The sequence below is a fragment of the Miscanthus floridulus genome, chromosome 5 (genome assembly GCF_019320115.1).
Source record: "Miscanthus floridulus cultivar M001 chromosome 5, ASM1932011v1, whole genome shotgun sequence".
Lineage (NCBI taxonomy): Eukaryota > Viridiplantae > Streptophyta > Magnoliopsida > Poales > Poaceae > Miscanthus > Miscanthus floridulus.
In genome coordinates this window covers 40,320,663-40,336,404 of record NC_089584.1, presented here as the reverse complement: position 1 = coordinate 40,336,404, position 15,742 = coordinate 40,320,663, and the positions used below count along the sequence as shown (strand labels likewise).

Genomic DNA, 15,742 nt, shown 5'->3' with positions numbered 1-15,742 from the left:
GGGGTAGGATGCGATTGCTCTTTCAGCACTCAGACTGGAACTGTTCTCAATTCGTGTCTAAAGGATACACAGGTAGAGGTAATCGACACTTCAAAACTTCGGTTGCCGGTATGAACGCCGCAATCAACCTTTGTGGCATTGGCATTGCAAAGGAATGATAAAGGATATGTTCGGATGAAATGCCTCAAGGAACAAGGAATATACACCACATTCAAAATACGGGGGTCCTGATACAGCCAGCCTTCATGGTAAAACAAATGCTGGAGTAAGCATCTTCTGATATATATGAACTGGATCTGTATATTGCCTCATATGTACAATTAAACAACCAGTTCAGCCCATTTGTAGCTTTTGTTACTCCAATTAAGCGAATACAAATCGCGGTTAGCCAGATTGTGATTTGTGAACCGAAAACTAGAAGACGGGGAACTCAACTGCATAAAGCAGATGAGACCAATAATTGGTTCCAACTTCCAACTCAACTACTTTTGAAGAGAGCCCTGTATCATAGACGTTAGTGATGGATGGACTCGAGCGGTCTTCAATGATCGTGCAACACTTCTTCCTTCTGAATATTCCTCACCAAGAGGCCATCTTGGCCGCAGCTCATACTGTACCACACAAGAATTGATCAGACAAAGAAAATAGGGAAGTAGTTCACGAAAATTGTGACAGCAGTTTGAGATTCTCCAGTTAGTAGACACCTCCCACAAACGAAGGAATAGACCTGATTCAAGAGTCAAAACTATCCGGCATGGTGCCATTTTAATTAAAGAAATTAGATGTCATGGTTTTGATTGTTGAGAGTGCTGATCTACATTATATTGGATTATCAAACTTCATCAGTAGAAGTGTAGAACAAATGCAATTATTTTAGGATTAGAAAAGTAAATCTGGAAGTGTAATTGGATTCAATCTTAAAACCAACATCACGAACTACCTCCACTTAAATGACAATTGGATTGCTGTTTATTTGTCACTTGCCTTTTTTCCCCCTTTGCCACACCAATGTTTTTGACTTTTTGTGGTATGAGCATTCTTTGGTTTCTACAAAGTTTTGGTTAGTAACTAAGTTGACAAAATGTTCCAGTTATGAGGAATAATTCAGAGTGGCTAAAGGTAACAAGACAAGAATCGTGTCGTGTGGTCACAATTCATTATTTCGGCAGTCATGCCAGACCTTCAAACAGTGAGAAATAAACATAAAAAAAGAAACATTAGAGACTGCTCAAGCCAGCCACTATAAATGATTGAAGAGAACGAAGTGCATACTAGTTAAACTTAAGAAGTGACCACAGAAACTTTTGCAACAAATAAATGCAAGCCAAGCTGCAGACCTGCATATCATCAGGCTCATCATCAGTAGGTGGATCCTCAAATCTCCCCACAACGAAGTGCTCAATCCCAGTCCAAGCAATCATGACGCCTATGCAAATGCAGCAACAGATTGTTACTGATTACTCAGAATTATACAAAGAATGAAGACTATTGTAATGACAGCTAGAATAATTAGGTCACATATTTCAATTTGACAAACAAACAAAAAAAGGAAAAATAATAGCATGGCCTAGGGTCTATAGTGAAAAATAAAGAACTGCAATGGTTGTTTGGGTGACAGCATAATTGTATTTTAGTATATAAGTTACTAAGACTTTTCAAATAACTTATTACCATTGTCAGTACAAAGGCTTGGAGGAGGAGATACAGGTTGTAGGCCATTATTCTCAGCAACTTGATTCAAGCGAGTCCTAACATACTTGTTGGATGCGACTCCTCCTGCAACAACCTTTTTATAATTGGATAAGTCAACACTGGATGAGTTGAGTGATTTGAATTTAGCCAACATCAAGATATCTGAGTTACAAAGTATTTGATGGAAGGTTCCATCTTCAATGCCCATTCAACTGCTCGCTGGCATCTTTCTTCCAAATGTAACACAGCAACTCGCTGCATAGGTCAAAATTATCAGAAAAAGTATCGAAAATCCTCAGTAAACATTGAGTACATTATCCACCATGTACAACCTGAAAAGAGGCAGCAATGTTCGCCCTTGATTGTCTATCTTCCTCCGATGCAGACGAAATGGGAACATCCTCTGTACATCTGTAAATGATAGGCCAGTTAAAGAAACTAATCATATTATCATGACTACAAAGCCCTCCCCATGAACATGTTCTCTAAAAGAGGAAAAAAGAACTTTCATGTTTTAAGACAAAGTTACTAAACTTCATATATGATCACTTGCACAGGTTTTGACAAGTCCTACTTAAAATAAATATTTTCTAAGCGTAAATGAGAACTTAAAACATGTTCATTTAGGCATTTCAAATGAAGTAGTTATCTGTCAATTTAGAACTTTGAACTTGAGGTAAATAGAAAGTGCCAAATACTACTGTCTCAAAGGATACTAAATCGATGATTCTCTAGAAACACCAGAAAACTGGTTCATATTTATGAAAAAGGAGAGGACACAGGGACTGAGACCAGAAAGGATAGTATGTCCATACAAGTTCTTAGATTCAATTGCCAATCGAACTTGAGTCTTCAGGCCAGCATAAGAAAAATTGCAATCTTTGTGTTGCCGCATTGGAACCTGAAAGTATGTAAAAAAATTATAAACAATAACATCACGTAGCATAATCATAATAAAAATAAATGGCTAACAACATATAGATACATCTTAATTTTGAAAAAAAAAACAGCAGACTTACTCTGAACTTAACAGCATTTGGATCACCTTCTAGAGCAAGCTCTTCAAGAGCAGGACCACCACCTTTCCGCATATCAAGGCCCAACCATCTTGCTGATTTGTCATATGCCTCACCAATCGCATCATCTATAGTAGTCCCCAGTTGAATGTATTGCCCAAGGCCACGAGCAAGAACAAGAAGATTGTGTCCTCCTGAACATATTAACTTGTTAAGACACCTTAAAGCCAAAAGAATATTTCTTCTGGCCGGATTATTACACAACTTTGCTGTCAAATTAGAAAATATTGTTAAGGAACTTAGGCTGAGGTAGTTCTCCATTGAGTTACATGCACTTTGTCAACTGGAACTACAATTATTTTATAAACAACTGAAATCATCTGCCATACATTTCATTTTAATAATTTCAACAGGATATAGGGCAAAATGTGGTAATCAGTTTAATAGTTTATGCATTGGAATAAGAAAGAAACATTTAAGCGGAAGACTAGACAGAGAGCAAATAAAGCAGCTAAGATATGACACGTTAAAAGGCATTAAAATCAACATACTCTATGATCATGGAATTGTCAGAATGATCATCCAAAGTAGAAAGGCACAGAAGAGTTACAAAATGTGATAATCATTTTGTGTTGAAACAGATGGGGAAAATGCACTTATGTTTCTGGTGTGTTGAATACTTTGTGGCATGGGCTTCTATCATTGGAAACCACAGCTTAGGACATTTCTCATAGGCAAGTTAGACTAAGTTTGGCACATCTTAGGTTGGCAAATATGTATTCTAGATGGAGTAGATGCTCTAAATGTTTGTTTTTTCAGGTGGGTCAAGGCTCAATACCCTCGAGGGCTGATCCCAATTTCAAAGTTGATGAGAATCATATTAAGACATATTGATCCATATAAAAGTTAAACAAATAGTATTGTGTCATATAATACTGAGACATAATAATGTAGTTAGCACATACCTGAAATTAGAAGAGCCAGAAATGGGAAATCAAGGTCCTTATTCACTAGCCTGACAAGGATCAAACAACATCAACTGCGAGTACAGTGCATGCATAAAGTTATAAATATAGTGAGGCACTTATGCAATCTTTTGTTTAAGTTCATATAACATTGTCCTTAGGTTTAACAAGTTTGGCATGCTCTAAATAATGTTTTTTCTCGAACATGCAGGAGAGCTACGTACCATTATATTAAGAAGAAAAAAGGGGAAGAACCTTACAAAACACACACCCACTCACACCAAAGACTTAAACGATATACACGCCTTTTCTAGAACAATGCACAACCTCTACCCCAGTCTAACAAAAGTATGACACAAAGGCAGAGAGGTGCGAAACAACTCGAGCCCTGACCAAAACCCAGAGGTACACTCCTCACTTGTGACTTTGTGAGTAAAAGAGCTCTAGCCAAGTTTGGAGTCACACCATCAAACTCACACTTGTTGCGATGGTTCCACAGAGACCAAGCTCCAAGGATAACAAGGGAATTAAGGTCCTTTTGAATTTGATCATTAGAGCTAGCAGTAATTCTATCCCACCAGTCCTCAAAATATAGCTTTGAGTTTCATTTCTTTTGTTCAATATAAGAGCCATTAGCTATTAGGTGATTGATGTGGTATCGAGAATCAGATACTTATAGGACCAATTTCTCTCCTACATTAAACAAAAGTTAATGTTTTTACTTTTCACAATGGGCTGAAAATTGGTTGAAGACTGAAAGTTAAAACTTAAAAGTTTGTTTGTTCGCAGCATATGCTACTACACCAGCTTAGTTTAATATCCACATAAACTTGTAGATACCATAGAAGGATGCCAAGAAGTAGTAATGTCTAAACTAAAGTCTAAACAGATGTGCAAATTCTGATGTAAAAATTGATAAAAAAAAGTAATAACAACAAAAACACCAAATTTGCAACAAGTGACTTTGAACAAACCAATCCTTTTTTCTTGAAATAAAAACTACTAGATTTTATTCTATTTGATGATGAATTAACAAAATAACTTGTGCAGCATATACCAAAAAAGAAATCAAAGTCCATACAATTTAAGATCATGGTTGATTGAACAGCAAAGGGTCCTATGAGTTAAATACCTGGAAACTAATGCATGCGCTTCCATATGATGAACTCCAACAATAGGCAACCCAAATGCTTTCGCTACCTGTCTAGCTTTATGAACACCAACTGCAGTTTAGACAGGAAAATGCGCAGCATTAGGGGAAAAAAAGAGACATGGTAATAATGGAAACAGTAACAAAAAATTAAACTTCTGAGACCTGATACCAATTATCCCAAAATTTGCCAAGGTACAAGTTATATAACATGAGGGATATAAGAAGCAAGTCAACAGCAATGTTATCCAGGACAGCAGAACCAAAGCAGTCTTGTTTCTTAATTGGGCAATGGGTTTCTGGTCTGATTGAATTCAACTAATCTGAGCCATATACACACTAGTATATCAAATTGGTAAAAGTCTCATATGCAAACTAACAAAGGCAAATCATGAACAGAACAGACAATTCATCGTCTCAATGAACGAAGGGCAGGTAAAAACACACCTCTAAGGCATAGACTAAGTCCCGGTCCAATGGTCACAGCGACTGCAGAAAGATCACTTTCTGACAATTTTGCATCGTCAAGGGCCTTTTGAACAACCTGGCCAGTAAATAAGAACATGAAATTAGCATAGACGTCAGCACCGCAAAAGGCTGCAGAACCTTTGTTGATCTAAGAAGCCACACCTGGTCAATCACAAGGGCATGTGCTTCCTCGGCCATCTTAGGAGCAACACCACCATACCTCGCAAGCAAATCCGCCTTGCAAATGTTGGCCAACGAAAAGCAGAACCGGTCAGCAATGAACAATGGTATAATTACATATACATATATGCTACCGATTGCCATGTTGCATATAAGATGATAAGAAGCCAGTTCAAATTTACTGCCGGAATAAGAGGTCAGAATGCACTTCAGAAATAAAACTGTGCGGGAAATGACTTACTTGGGAAGAAACCACTTGGCTAAGGATCTCGCCGTCACCTCTCACCTGCAACCAATCAGAGCCAAACAGCAGAGAAACAGCTCAGCACAAAAACTTGACGCCTCCGCCGCAGGTAAAATCGACAGGAGAATCGAGGAAGAAAGCACCAGTACCACAGCAGCCGCAGTGTCGTCGCAGCTGGTCTCGATGCCTAGCATGAGGAGGTCGCGGCGGGCCGGAACGGCTCGAGCGGCGGCGGTGGACGGCATGGTCGAGAGGGGGCATAGGGCAAGGGAAGGGGTTGCTGGATAGGAGGAGGAGGAGAGTAAGCGGCGGAGAGTGGGGGGTGGGTGCAGATAATGGGAGGGCTTCAGTGGGGCTCGTCGGAGGAGGAAAGCGGCGGCGGCGCGCGAGACGGGCGGCGATAAGGTCGGGAGAAGAGTGGCCGCCATTCTCTCCGGACTCCGGCTCCCCCTTCGCTCTGCCCGGTGGCCAACTCCACCAAAGGCCCAGGGGATTTGAATGAACCGGTCGCCAACGCGGCCACAAAGCCCATAAACTGACTGGGCCGCAAGCTAGAACGGCCAATACGTTCAAAACGGCATATGAACCTTCTTCATACTACAAGGCAATCATATGAACAAAATTACAAAGAGCAAAACGCATTTATTCATCAGTTTTCTCCTCTACACAGCATTTCACCTCACAGTACATCATATACATACACCAATGTGCAGGAAAATAACCAAGCTGACCATGAAAGAGCGAAACCCCATCACTGAATCTCAAACCCAGCCACATAACCTTGCTCTTTCTTAAGTGCATCAATGCGCATGGGCGGCATGGCCACATGGGTTCGAGTATCCATGAGGTCAGCACGAAGGCAATCAACATCCTGGGTTATCGGCGCTGCACTGAGCTTCTTGATTGCAGACTGCATTGTCGGACGGTTCGCTGGGTTGGGATCCAAGCACCGGAGAGCCACCGTGAGGAGCACAAAGATTTCTCTTGCGGCCTCAGCTTCGGGGAGCGGGAGCCCGGTGTCCAACAGATCCTCCAGCGATGTGCTTTTCTTGTCTGTGCGCAAGAGAGCGGAAAGAAGATCACCGGGATGGGATCCCATGAACAGCTCAAGAACCACCACGCCGAAGCTGTAGACGTCGCATTTCTCCGTCGCCCTCGTCACGTATGCAAGCTCTGTGGTATCAAAGAGTTCAGTCAAGGTCTCTTTCAAAAAAGAGTTCAGTCAAGGACAAGTAATACTAACATAATTGATACAATATGTTTCGACAAGTAACCATACCACAACGCAATACTGGTAGTTACTAGTACTTTGAATGAAAGAATTAAAAAGCAATCCGGGACCACCTTTCAGCACTACAAAATTTCTACTTAGTCACACCATACTCCACTAGGAATCGATAATCATGTATGACAAAACACATAATGAAGCAACATGACACAGAAAGAATAATAAGTTGAAACCAAACCAAAATTGTATTTACCTGGTGCAAGATACCCAGTTGTTCCAGCAAGCCTTGTACAACTTGATACATCAAAGTTCAATATTTTAGCTAAGCCAAAGTCTGATACGCAGGCCCTGAACTCCATATCAACCAAAATGTTATTGCATGTTATATTTCGGTGGACTATTGGAGTTGAACAATCATAGTGCAAGTAATAGAGAGCATGAGCCACATCCTTAGCGATATCTAGCCTCTTATTCCAATCCAGCTCAACAGCACTTACATTGGCCATGAGAATAGTTGATAAGCTTCCTCTCTCCATATATTCGTATACAAGAAACTTATCTTGATCAGTGCGGCAATATCCATAGAGCTTCACAATGTTCCGGTGGCGTATCTGCAGCAAGGCCTCTATTTCACGGTTGAACTGTTCCTCGTTTTTCATACTTTCATCCTCTGTTTTCTGCATCTTCTTTACCGCAAAAGTTTCTCCTGTTCGTAGTGTAGCTTCGTAGACAGACCCATAACCTCCTCTTCCAATGCAATATTTTTCATCAAAGTTCTCCGTTGCTTCCACAATCTGCTTGTAGACATCTCCACCATCGAAGTTCCAGATAGAGAATAAATTACCCTGTAATCTTAAAGCTTCATTCGCGTAATTATGTACCATGGATTTCTTCCTTTGACATAGGCATATCACCAGTGCTGCGACACAAACTGCAGGGATGTGCAGCAAGTTAGGAAGTTGCAACTTAAGACCATTACGAGCAACCTTTTATTTATACAGAAGAAAAAAACGATAAGAAACGTACCAAACAGCGAGACAGAAAACACTGCCATGACGCCACCAGTAAGGACTGCCTGCCTCTTGTGGGATTTGGACTGCTGGGTATCGGCAACACTCTGCTTGCACAGCGGGAGTGGGAACCCACACAAGCCAGAGTTGTTCTCAAACTGACTTGCAGGGAATGTGGCAAGCGACCCAAGTTCTGGAACCATCCCGCTCAACCTGTTATTCGATAAATCAACCTCTGTTAGCGACATTGTTGCGAATGAGCTGGGTATTTGCCCCTCCAGCAAGTTGTGAGAAAGGTCGAGTATTTGGAGTAACTTGGCGCCAGCAAGCGCAGCGGGGATCACACCTGATAGACAATTGTATCCAAGGTTCATGATCATGAGGCAATTCATGCTCCCAAGGTCCTTTGGGATCTCTGAGTCAAGCTGATTAAACGACAAATCCAGAAATCTGATTGAATAGCAATTGATCGAGGAAGTACTGACTAAGTACACTCTTGTGAAGCTGCAGGATTTCTTACTTGGCATCCGACTCAAATCGCTTTGTCGAATGCCTGTGATATCAACCAAACTTCCTTTGCCACGGCATTGATAGTTATTCCTTTGTTCGCCATTGCGAAGGTATGCGAACTTTCGCGTAGAAGAAGTGATGGCTTCCATCGTCCTAGACTGCTTTGCAAGCTCAGATGGTATATGCCCTTTCAGCTGGTTACCACTCAGGTCCAGCCATAACAGACTCCTGCAGTCACCCAGCTCCGCCGGTATCGCACCAGTGAAGGAGTTATTTCCCAGCCCCAAGACTTGGAGGTTGACAAGTTGGCCGAGTCAGGTAGGTAGTGGACCGGAAAGCCGGTTGCTGGCAAGTGACATCCACTTTAGCTCTTTGCAGTTTGCCAAACCTGAAGGGATGCTTCCAACAAGAGCATTGTAGTCAAGAATAAGATTTTCAAGTGCAAGCATTCTGGACAGAGAGGCAGGTATCTCTCCATCCAGGGCGTTCTGCCACAAGACCAGATCGCGGAGGCCCGAGAGCATGCCAGGGGATGAGGGAATAGTCCCATTGATATAGTTAAGGCTGAGGTCAAGTGAAACAAGACCAGTGCAGCTGGAGATGGCCTCTGAGATGCCACCAGTGAGGTAGTTGTTCTGCAGGTAAAGAACTTGCAACTTGCTGCTGGTGTTTGTGGAGCAGAGGGTGGCTGGGATGTTGCCAGAGAGCAAGTTGGAGCTGAGGTCGAGTATCTCAAGCTCTGGAAGCATGGTGATCACTTCTGGAATGGAGCCATTGAAATAGTTGAAAGAGAGGGTAAGTGTCCTGAGTGAAAGCGTAATAGGAATTGTGGAATACGCGATGTATTACTCAGGGACCCGTGTTGTGTATATATAGGTACGATGGGGAGCCGGATACGGCAGGCCCATGGGCCATGTCATGTTTACAATCTAACACTCCCCCACAGTCGGAACTGGGAGCACCGCGAACATTGAGACTGAACCTAAATTCCACGAAGACGGACGTCGGTAGGCCCTTGGTGAAGATGTCGGTGTACTGAGATGTCGTGGGGACATGAAGAACTCGAATTTCTCCAAGGGTGACGCGGTCACGAACAAAGTGTAAATCAATCTCCACATGCTTGGTCCACTGGTGTTGAACAGGGTTGGTGGACAGATAAACGACATTGACATTGTCACAGTACACAACGGTGGCTCGCCGAAGAGGGCAATGGAGCTCATGGAGGAGTTGATGCAACCAACACGCCTCCCTACTCGGCCTCTGCGCTGGATCTAGAGACTGTCGCCTGACGCTTGGAAGACCAGGAAATCAAATTATCACCCAAAAATACACCGTAGCCAGAAGTGGAACGGCGAGTATCGGGACAACCGGCCTAATCAGCATCAGTGTACACAGTGAGATCAGCAGTAGAGGTGCGAAGAAGGTGAAAACCGAGGTCCAGGGTACCCTGAATGTAGCGCAGAATGCACTTCATGGCGGCGAGGTGTGGCTCTCTCGGATCATGCATATAAAGACAGACCTGCTGAACGGCGTAGGCGAGATCAGGGCATGTGAAGGTGAGGTACTAAAGCGCGCCAGCAATGCTGCGAAAATGTGTCGGATCAGCCACTGGGACACCATCAGTAGACATCTTGGCATGAGTATCGACAGGTGTACTGCAAGGCTTGCAGTCACACATACCAGCACGGTCCAGAATATCCAGCATATATTGTCTCTGAGAGAGGAATAAACCATCAACTCAACGATCAACAGAGAGACCCAAGAAGTGATGAAGAGGACCCATATCTGTCATAGAGAATTCCCGCTGGAGAGCTGCAATAACCTGTTGGAGGAAACTCGGTGATGAGGCAGTGAGAACAATATCGTCCACATAGAGAAGCAAAAAAGCTGTGTCAGCACCGCGGCGGTAGATGAACAGAGAGGTGTCTGCCTTGGCCTCAACAAACCCGAGAGAGGTGATGTGACGTGCAAAGCGACTGTGCCACGCGCGAGGTGCCTGCTTCAGTCCATACAGTGATCTGTTCAACTTGCACACATAGTTGGGTCGGGAAGAGTCAACAAATCCAAACGGCTGATCACAGTAAACGGTCTCAGTCAATGTCCCATGGAGGAAAGCATTCTTGACGTCCAACTGGTGAATCGGCCAAGAGCGAGACATAGCCAATGTAAGAACAACGTGGACTGTGGCCGGCTTAACGACTGGACTGAAAGTCTCCTCATAATCAATCCCCGAGCGCTGAGTGAAACCTCGAAGCACCCACCTGGCCTTGTAACGATCAAGAGAGCCATCAGACAAAAACTTGTGATGATAAACCCATTTACCGGTGACGACATTAACACTGGGTGGACAAGCAACCAAAGTCCAGGTGTCGTTGGCCAAGAGTGCATCAAACTCGGCCTGCATCGCTGCTCGCTAGTTGGGATCAGCTAAGGCAGAGTGAAAGGTCTTCGACAAGGGCGAGAGGGGCGCCGTGCGAAGGTTCAGGCTATCCACTGGCTGAATAAAACCAGACTTGCCTCGAGTCCGCATGCTGTGATCGTTCACCACAGGCACGATGGACTGAGGCTGTGTAGCAGCAGTGCGGCCAACTCTACTGGCAGTAGCCTGGGACTGAACATCTACAGGGGCAGCAGAGCCGGACGCCGAGGGAGCGCTAGCAGGACCCGAGCCAGAGCCTAGTTCGATGGCAGGTGACGTGCTGGGCGCAACAGCAGCAGTATCGCCCAAGCCAGAGGGCAGCGAGCTGGTCACCGGCGAGTGGGCACCAGATGCCCTAGGTGCTGATGCGGGGGCACCGGGCACGGGTGATCGAGGTGCGGCGGGAGTGCCGGGAGGAGTACCTGCAACCACAGCACTTGGCCCGATGGGCATAGTGGAAATATCATCGTCGTTCAAAAAATCCAAAGCGGTGGGATCCGAGGGTGAGGTCGACATCTCAGAAAAGGGGAACATGGACTCATCAAAAACTATGACGGGAGATGATGATCCTGTTGGAATGGAGGTCGAGACATCGATAACCCTTGTGATCGGAAGAGTAACCAAGGAACACACACAAAGGAGGAATGAGGTGATAGTTTGTGTGGAGCGGTGGAGGACAAGTTGGGATAACAGGCACATCCGAAAACTCAAAGATGAGTGTAGGAAGGATGAGTACCGTAGAGAGCAAAAAACAGTGTGAGGCCGCTGAGGGTCGTAGTGGGATGACGGTTAAGGAGATAGGTGGCAGTAAGTAGAGAGTCAGCCCAATAGACCGGTGGAAGGCCGGCCTGAAAAAGAAGAAAGCGCACAATATTATTAATGGTACGAAGAGCGCGCTCGGCTTTACCATTTTGCTGAGAGGTGTATGGGCACGACATGCGAAGGACAGCACCCTATGAGAGGAAGAACGTGCGGGCCGAGGAGTGATCGAACTCACGGGCATTGTCGCACTGGACGGCCTTGACAGGAGTGCCAAACTGCGTACGCACATAGGCAAAAAAGTTAGAGAGGGTGGCAAAAGTATCGGATTTAAGACAAAGCGGAAATGTCCAAGCATAGTGGAAGCAATCATCGACAATAACGAGATAATATTTGTAACCCGACACACTAGTGACAGGGGATGTTCAAAGATCACAATGTATTAAATCAAATTTGTTGACAGCTCGAGAGGAAGATGTCCCAAAAGGAAGACGAACACGACGGCCTAATTGACAAGCATGACATATGTGATCACGTTTGGGTTTATTACATGGAATAGCATGAGAGGTAATAAGCTGGGACAGAGCTTCGGAGCCGATATGACCGAGGTGACGATGCCACAGGGTTGAGGTGGAGGTAGGAGCTGTGAGTGCAGGTATGCTGCTGGTGGGTGGGAAGAACGTGTAGAGGTCACCCGTGCTATTGCACCTGGCGATCACGCTCCGTGTTTGAAGGTCCTTCACAGAAAGGCCAAAAGGATCAAACTCTATAGAACAATTATTATCAGTGGTGAACCGGCGTACTAAAATTAAGTTCTTAATAATGCCAGGTGAAACTAAAACATTATTTAGAACAAGAGGACGATGCGGTGCAGGAAAAGAGAATGAACCAATAGAAGTAACGGGCAGCAAGGCACCATTACCGACAATGATGGATGAAGGACCAGACAAGGAGGGAGGCCGAGGAGAAGAGATAATACCAGAGTGGGCGGTCATGTGAGAACCGGCACCAGAATCAGCATACCACTCGGCGGGGTTGGTAGGCGGCGTTAGGGACATCGTGTTGAAGTTATTGACGAGTGACGCCTGCTCCCAAGATCCACCAGACATGGGGTTCCACGGCGGAGGCAGAGGTGGTGTACCCAACGAGGACGCCAAAGACGGGGTGAACGTGGGAGGTACGCCTCCGTACGTGAAGCCTGGAGGTGGCGGTGCGAACCCTAGGGCCATCGCCAGGTAGTAGGGTAGCATGTTGAATGCAGGCTGGGGTGGTCGTACGGCGTGGACGGAGGACTCAGCATGTGGCTAGGTAGACCACTGTAACCGTGCGGCCACAGTTGCATAGTACCAGACCAGGGATTGGTGTGACCCGTGCCTGGGCCAGATGGTGCGCCACCACTATGTCGAGGTCCACCAGAGCCGCCACCAGACTTGCCGCCGCGTCCACAGCGGCGTGAGTTGCGCGATCCAGCAGGAGCGCCGGAACCAGCGGGGGCCGGTGTAGGAGGGCGCTGAGGAGGTGGCGTTGGTGCAGTGACCAGGGCTGGCGGCGCCGGTGGTGTGGCATGAGTGTTGTCGGCAGTGATGTTGTTGGGGTCGATCTCCTCGAGGAGCAGCAGTGTGCGTGCCCCGTCGAACGTGGGGAAGGGCCGCTGCATCTTCATATTCGACACCATGTGGTGAAATTTGTCGTTGAGGCCATAGAAGAGGGTAAGGACGAGTTGCCGATCACCGATCGGATCACCGAACTCGGCGAGGGAGGCGGCCATCGTCTCAAGGCGGCGGCAGTAGTCCGTGACGGAGAGGGCGCCCTGCTTGAAGGAGCGGAATTCAGCCTCCAGCAGTAGGGCGCGAGACTCACGCTGCCTGAGGAATTCATCCTCAAGGTAGAGCCAGGCAGCGCGGGCGTTGGGATCCCGAATCATCAATGATTGTTGTAGATCGTTGGACACGGTGCCATAGACCTAGGTGAGGACGCAGCAATCCATGGTCGACCATGCGGAGCGCTTGGGGTAGGAGTCGTCGGAGAGCACGTGATCCTTGAGATTGTACTTGCCGAGGACGATGAGGAAGAGGGAGCGCCAGCGGCCATAGTTGTTGGCTGGCTTCTCCAGGGTCACGGGAATCAGGATCTTGATGTTGATGACGGTGATGGCCTGGGTGTGCAGGGTGGCATTGGCGGCTTCCTTGGCGGCGAGCGCCTGGTCGCGAGCGGCACGGGCCTCGTCCGCGAGGCGCTTGGCCTCGGCGGCACGAGCAGCAGCGGCGGCATCGTCATCGTTGGGCGCCATCAGTAGCAGCAGCAGATGCCTGGCGATGGATCAGCAGCAGGCAGCGGCAGGAAGGTGGCCCGACGAGGATCTCAGCAACGGGCAGTGGAAGGGCCGGCGACGTGAGGTCAGCGGCGGCGTAGGGGTTGTGGGAGCCGGCGACGTAGTCAGCGGCGGCTAGGGTTTGTGGAAGTGGCCGCGGGAGCGAACCGTCTGTGATACCATGAAAGCGTAATAGGAATTGTGGAATACGCGATGTATTACTCAGGGACCTATGTTGTATACATATAGACACGATGGGGAGCTAGATACGGCAGGTCCATGGGCCGTGTCATGTTTACAATCTAACACTGAGCTTAGCTAGACAGGGAAAAGCATTTCCTGGAATCTTGCCAGAGAAATTGTTGCTTGATAGGTTGAGGGTAGTAAGTGATTCGAGGTGTGAGATATCTGTTGGGAACGCACCAACAAGATGGTTGCCTGAAAGGTTGAGCGAGCTCAGGCTGCTGCGACCGGACAAGACTCCTGCTGCCACGCTGCCAGATATGAGGTTGCCAGAGAGATCAAGGCCACGTTTAGTTGGTCACCAAGTTGGCGCTGCATCGTCATCGCTGGGCGCCATCAGTAGGTACAGTAACTTGTTCGTTTTTATTTGGTAATAATTGTCCAAACATTGACTAATTAGGCTCAAAACGTTCGTCTCGTAAAGTACAACCAAACTGTGCAATTAGTTTTTTTATTTCGTTAACATTTAGTACTCTATACATGTACCGCAAGTTTGATGTGACGGAAAATCTTCTTTTTGCATAGTGTCAAAATTTGCATTTTGGGTGAACTAAACAGGCCCAAGGTACTCCAATCTGGAGCAACTTCCCCAGAGATATGATTCCCGGAGAGGTCCAGAAAATACAATTTCTCCCCGCACTGCACTCCCCGCAGCGCCGAGAACATGCCAGAAATGTTGGCGTCACGGACTGTTACCGACTCCACGCTGCTTAGCTGAAGCAGGGTACTTGCCACAGCACTAAAATTGGCGTTGAGCATGACACCGGTGAGGGACACTGACGTGACCCTGTGGTTCTTGCAGCGGACACCGGGGCAGCTGCAAGCACCGTGACTGCTGTTCCAGCCAGCGAGTCGGTTATGAACTGCTCCAGCAGCTGCAAATCGTCCTGATCCAGCACCGCTGCTGCGGCAGCCACTGCAAAGAAGAGCATTAGCATCAGATACCGTGAAACCATGATGTGACAATTGGATTAGTAGGATCCGTCTGACTGTGCTGGGAGATTTGAACGGTGCGGGAGGGCGGTAAGTAGTAGAGACCGGGAGAGGCTGGTCTGTGATCAACTTCAACGCTCTGCGAAAGCACGCCGATGACGTTCATGACGACCCAGTCAGCCGCCTGCAGCCTGCAGGGACGTCGTGACTTTTTTCTCCGGAACTCGAGTTCACGTGTATTTTGTTAAGGTCCAGTTTAGTTTGCAAAAAATTTTGTAAAATTTTTCACATTCCTCGTCACATCGAATCTTTGGACGCATGCATGAAGCATTAAATATAAATAAAAAATAAAACTAATTACACAGTTTAGACGAAATCTACGAGACGAATCTTTTAAGCCTAATTAGACTATGATTGGACACTATTTGCCAAATAACAACAAAAATGCTACAGTAGCCATTTTGCAAAATTTTTTGTATCTAAACAAGGCCTTAGGGACGTCATGCCTTGGAAATCGAAAGTCAAGTAGGCAAGGATATTCTTTTTCCTGTACTTTCAAGTTGGGCACAATGAACAGATGCTACAGCTATACTCAGATGAGAGGTAATAAAAAA

The 15,742-nt window shown here is 46.1% G+C and overlaps 1 protein-coding gene and 1 pseudogene across 1 annotated transcript; both read right to left on the bottom strand.

Moving 5' to 3' along the window:
• Nucleotides 1–282: 282 nt before the first annotated feature.
• On the bottom strand, nt 283–6,192 carry LOC136452041 (probable tRNA N6-adenosine threonylcarbamoyltransferase, mitochondrial). Its single transcript, XM_066452697.1, has 13 exons — nt 5,865–6,192; nt 5,713–5,757; nt 5,454–5,528; nt 5,271–5,367; nt 4,806–4,896; nt 3,674–3,723; nt 2,712–2,902; nt 2,508–2,593; nt 2,025–2,103; nt 1,864–1,947; nt 1,672–1,786; nt 1,338–1,426; nt 283–611 (listed from the first exon to the last, which is right to left on the bottom strand). The coding sequence occupies exons 1-13, from the start codon at nt 6,141–6,143 to the stop codon at nt 483–485; spliced, it is 1,410 nt and encodes a 469-aa protein (XP_066308794.1). The 5' UTR covers nt 6,144–6,192; the 3' UTR covers nt 283–482.
• Nucleotides 6,193–6,466: 274 nt separating this feature from the next.
• On the bottom strand, nt 6,467–14,954 carry LOC136454548 (brassinosteroid LRR receptor kinase BRI1-like; annotated as a pseudogene).
• Between the last annotated feature and the right edge of the window lie 788 nt (nt 14,955–15,742).

What these genes read in the sequence shown, in the direction of transcription:
- LOC136452041 (XM_066452697.1), bottom strand. Translation starts at nt 6,143, where the DNA reads ATGGCGGCCACTCTTCTCCCGACCTTATCGCCGCCCGTCTCGCGCGCC. An exon ending in CAAATGCTGTTAAGTTCAGA is followed by an intron (nt 2,594 to 2,711) that starts GTAAGTCTGCTG and finishes ACATACTTTCAG; the next exon opens with GTTCCAATGCGGCAACACAA. An exon ending in GCAATTGAATCTAAGAACTT is followed by an intron (nt 2,104 to 2,507) that starts GTATGGACATAC and finishes TATCATTTACAG; the next exon opens with ATGTACAGAGGATGTTCCCA.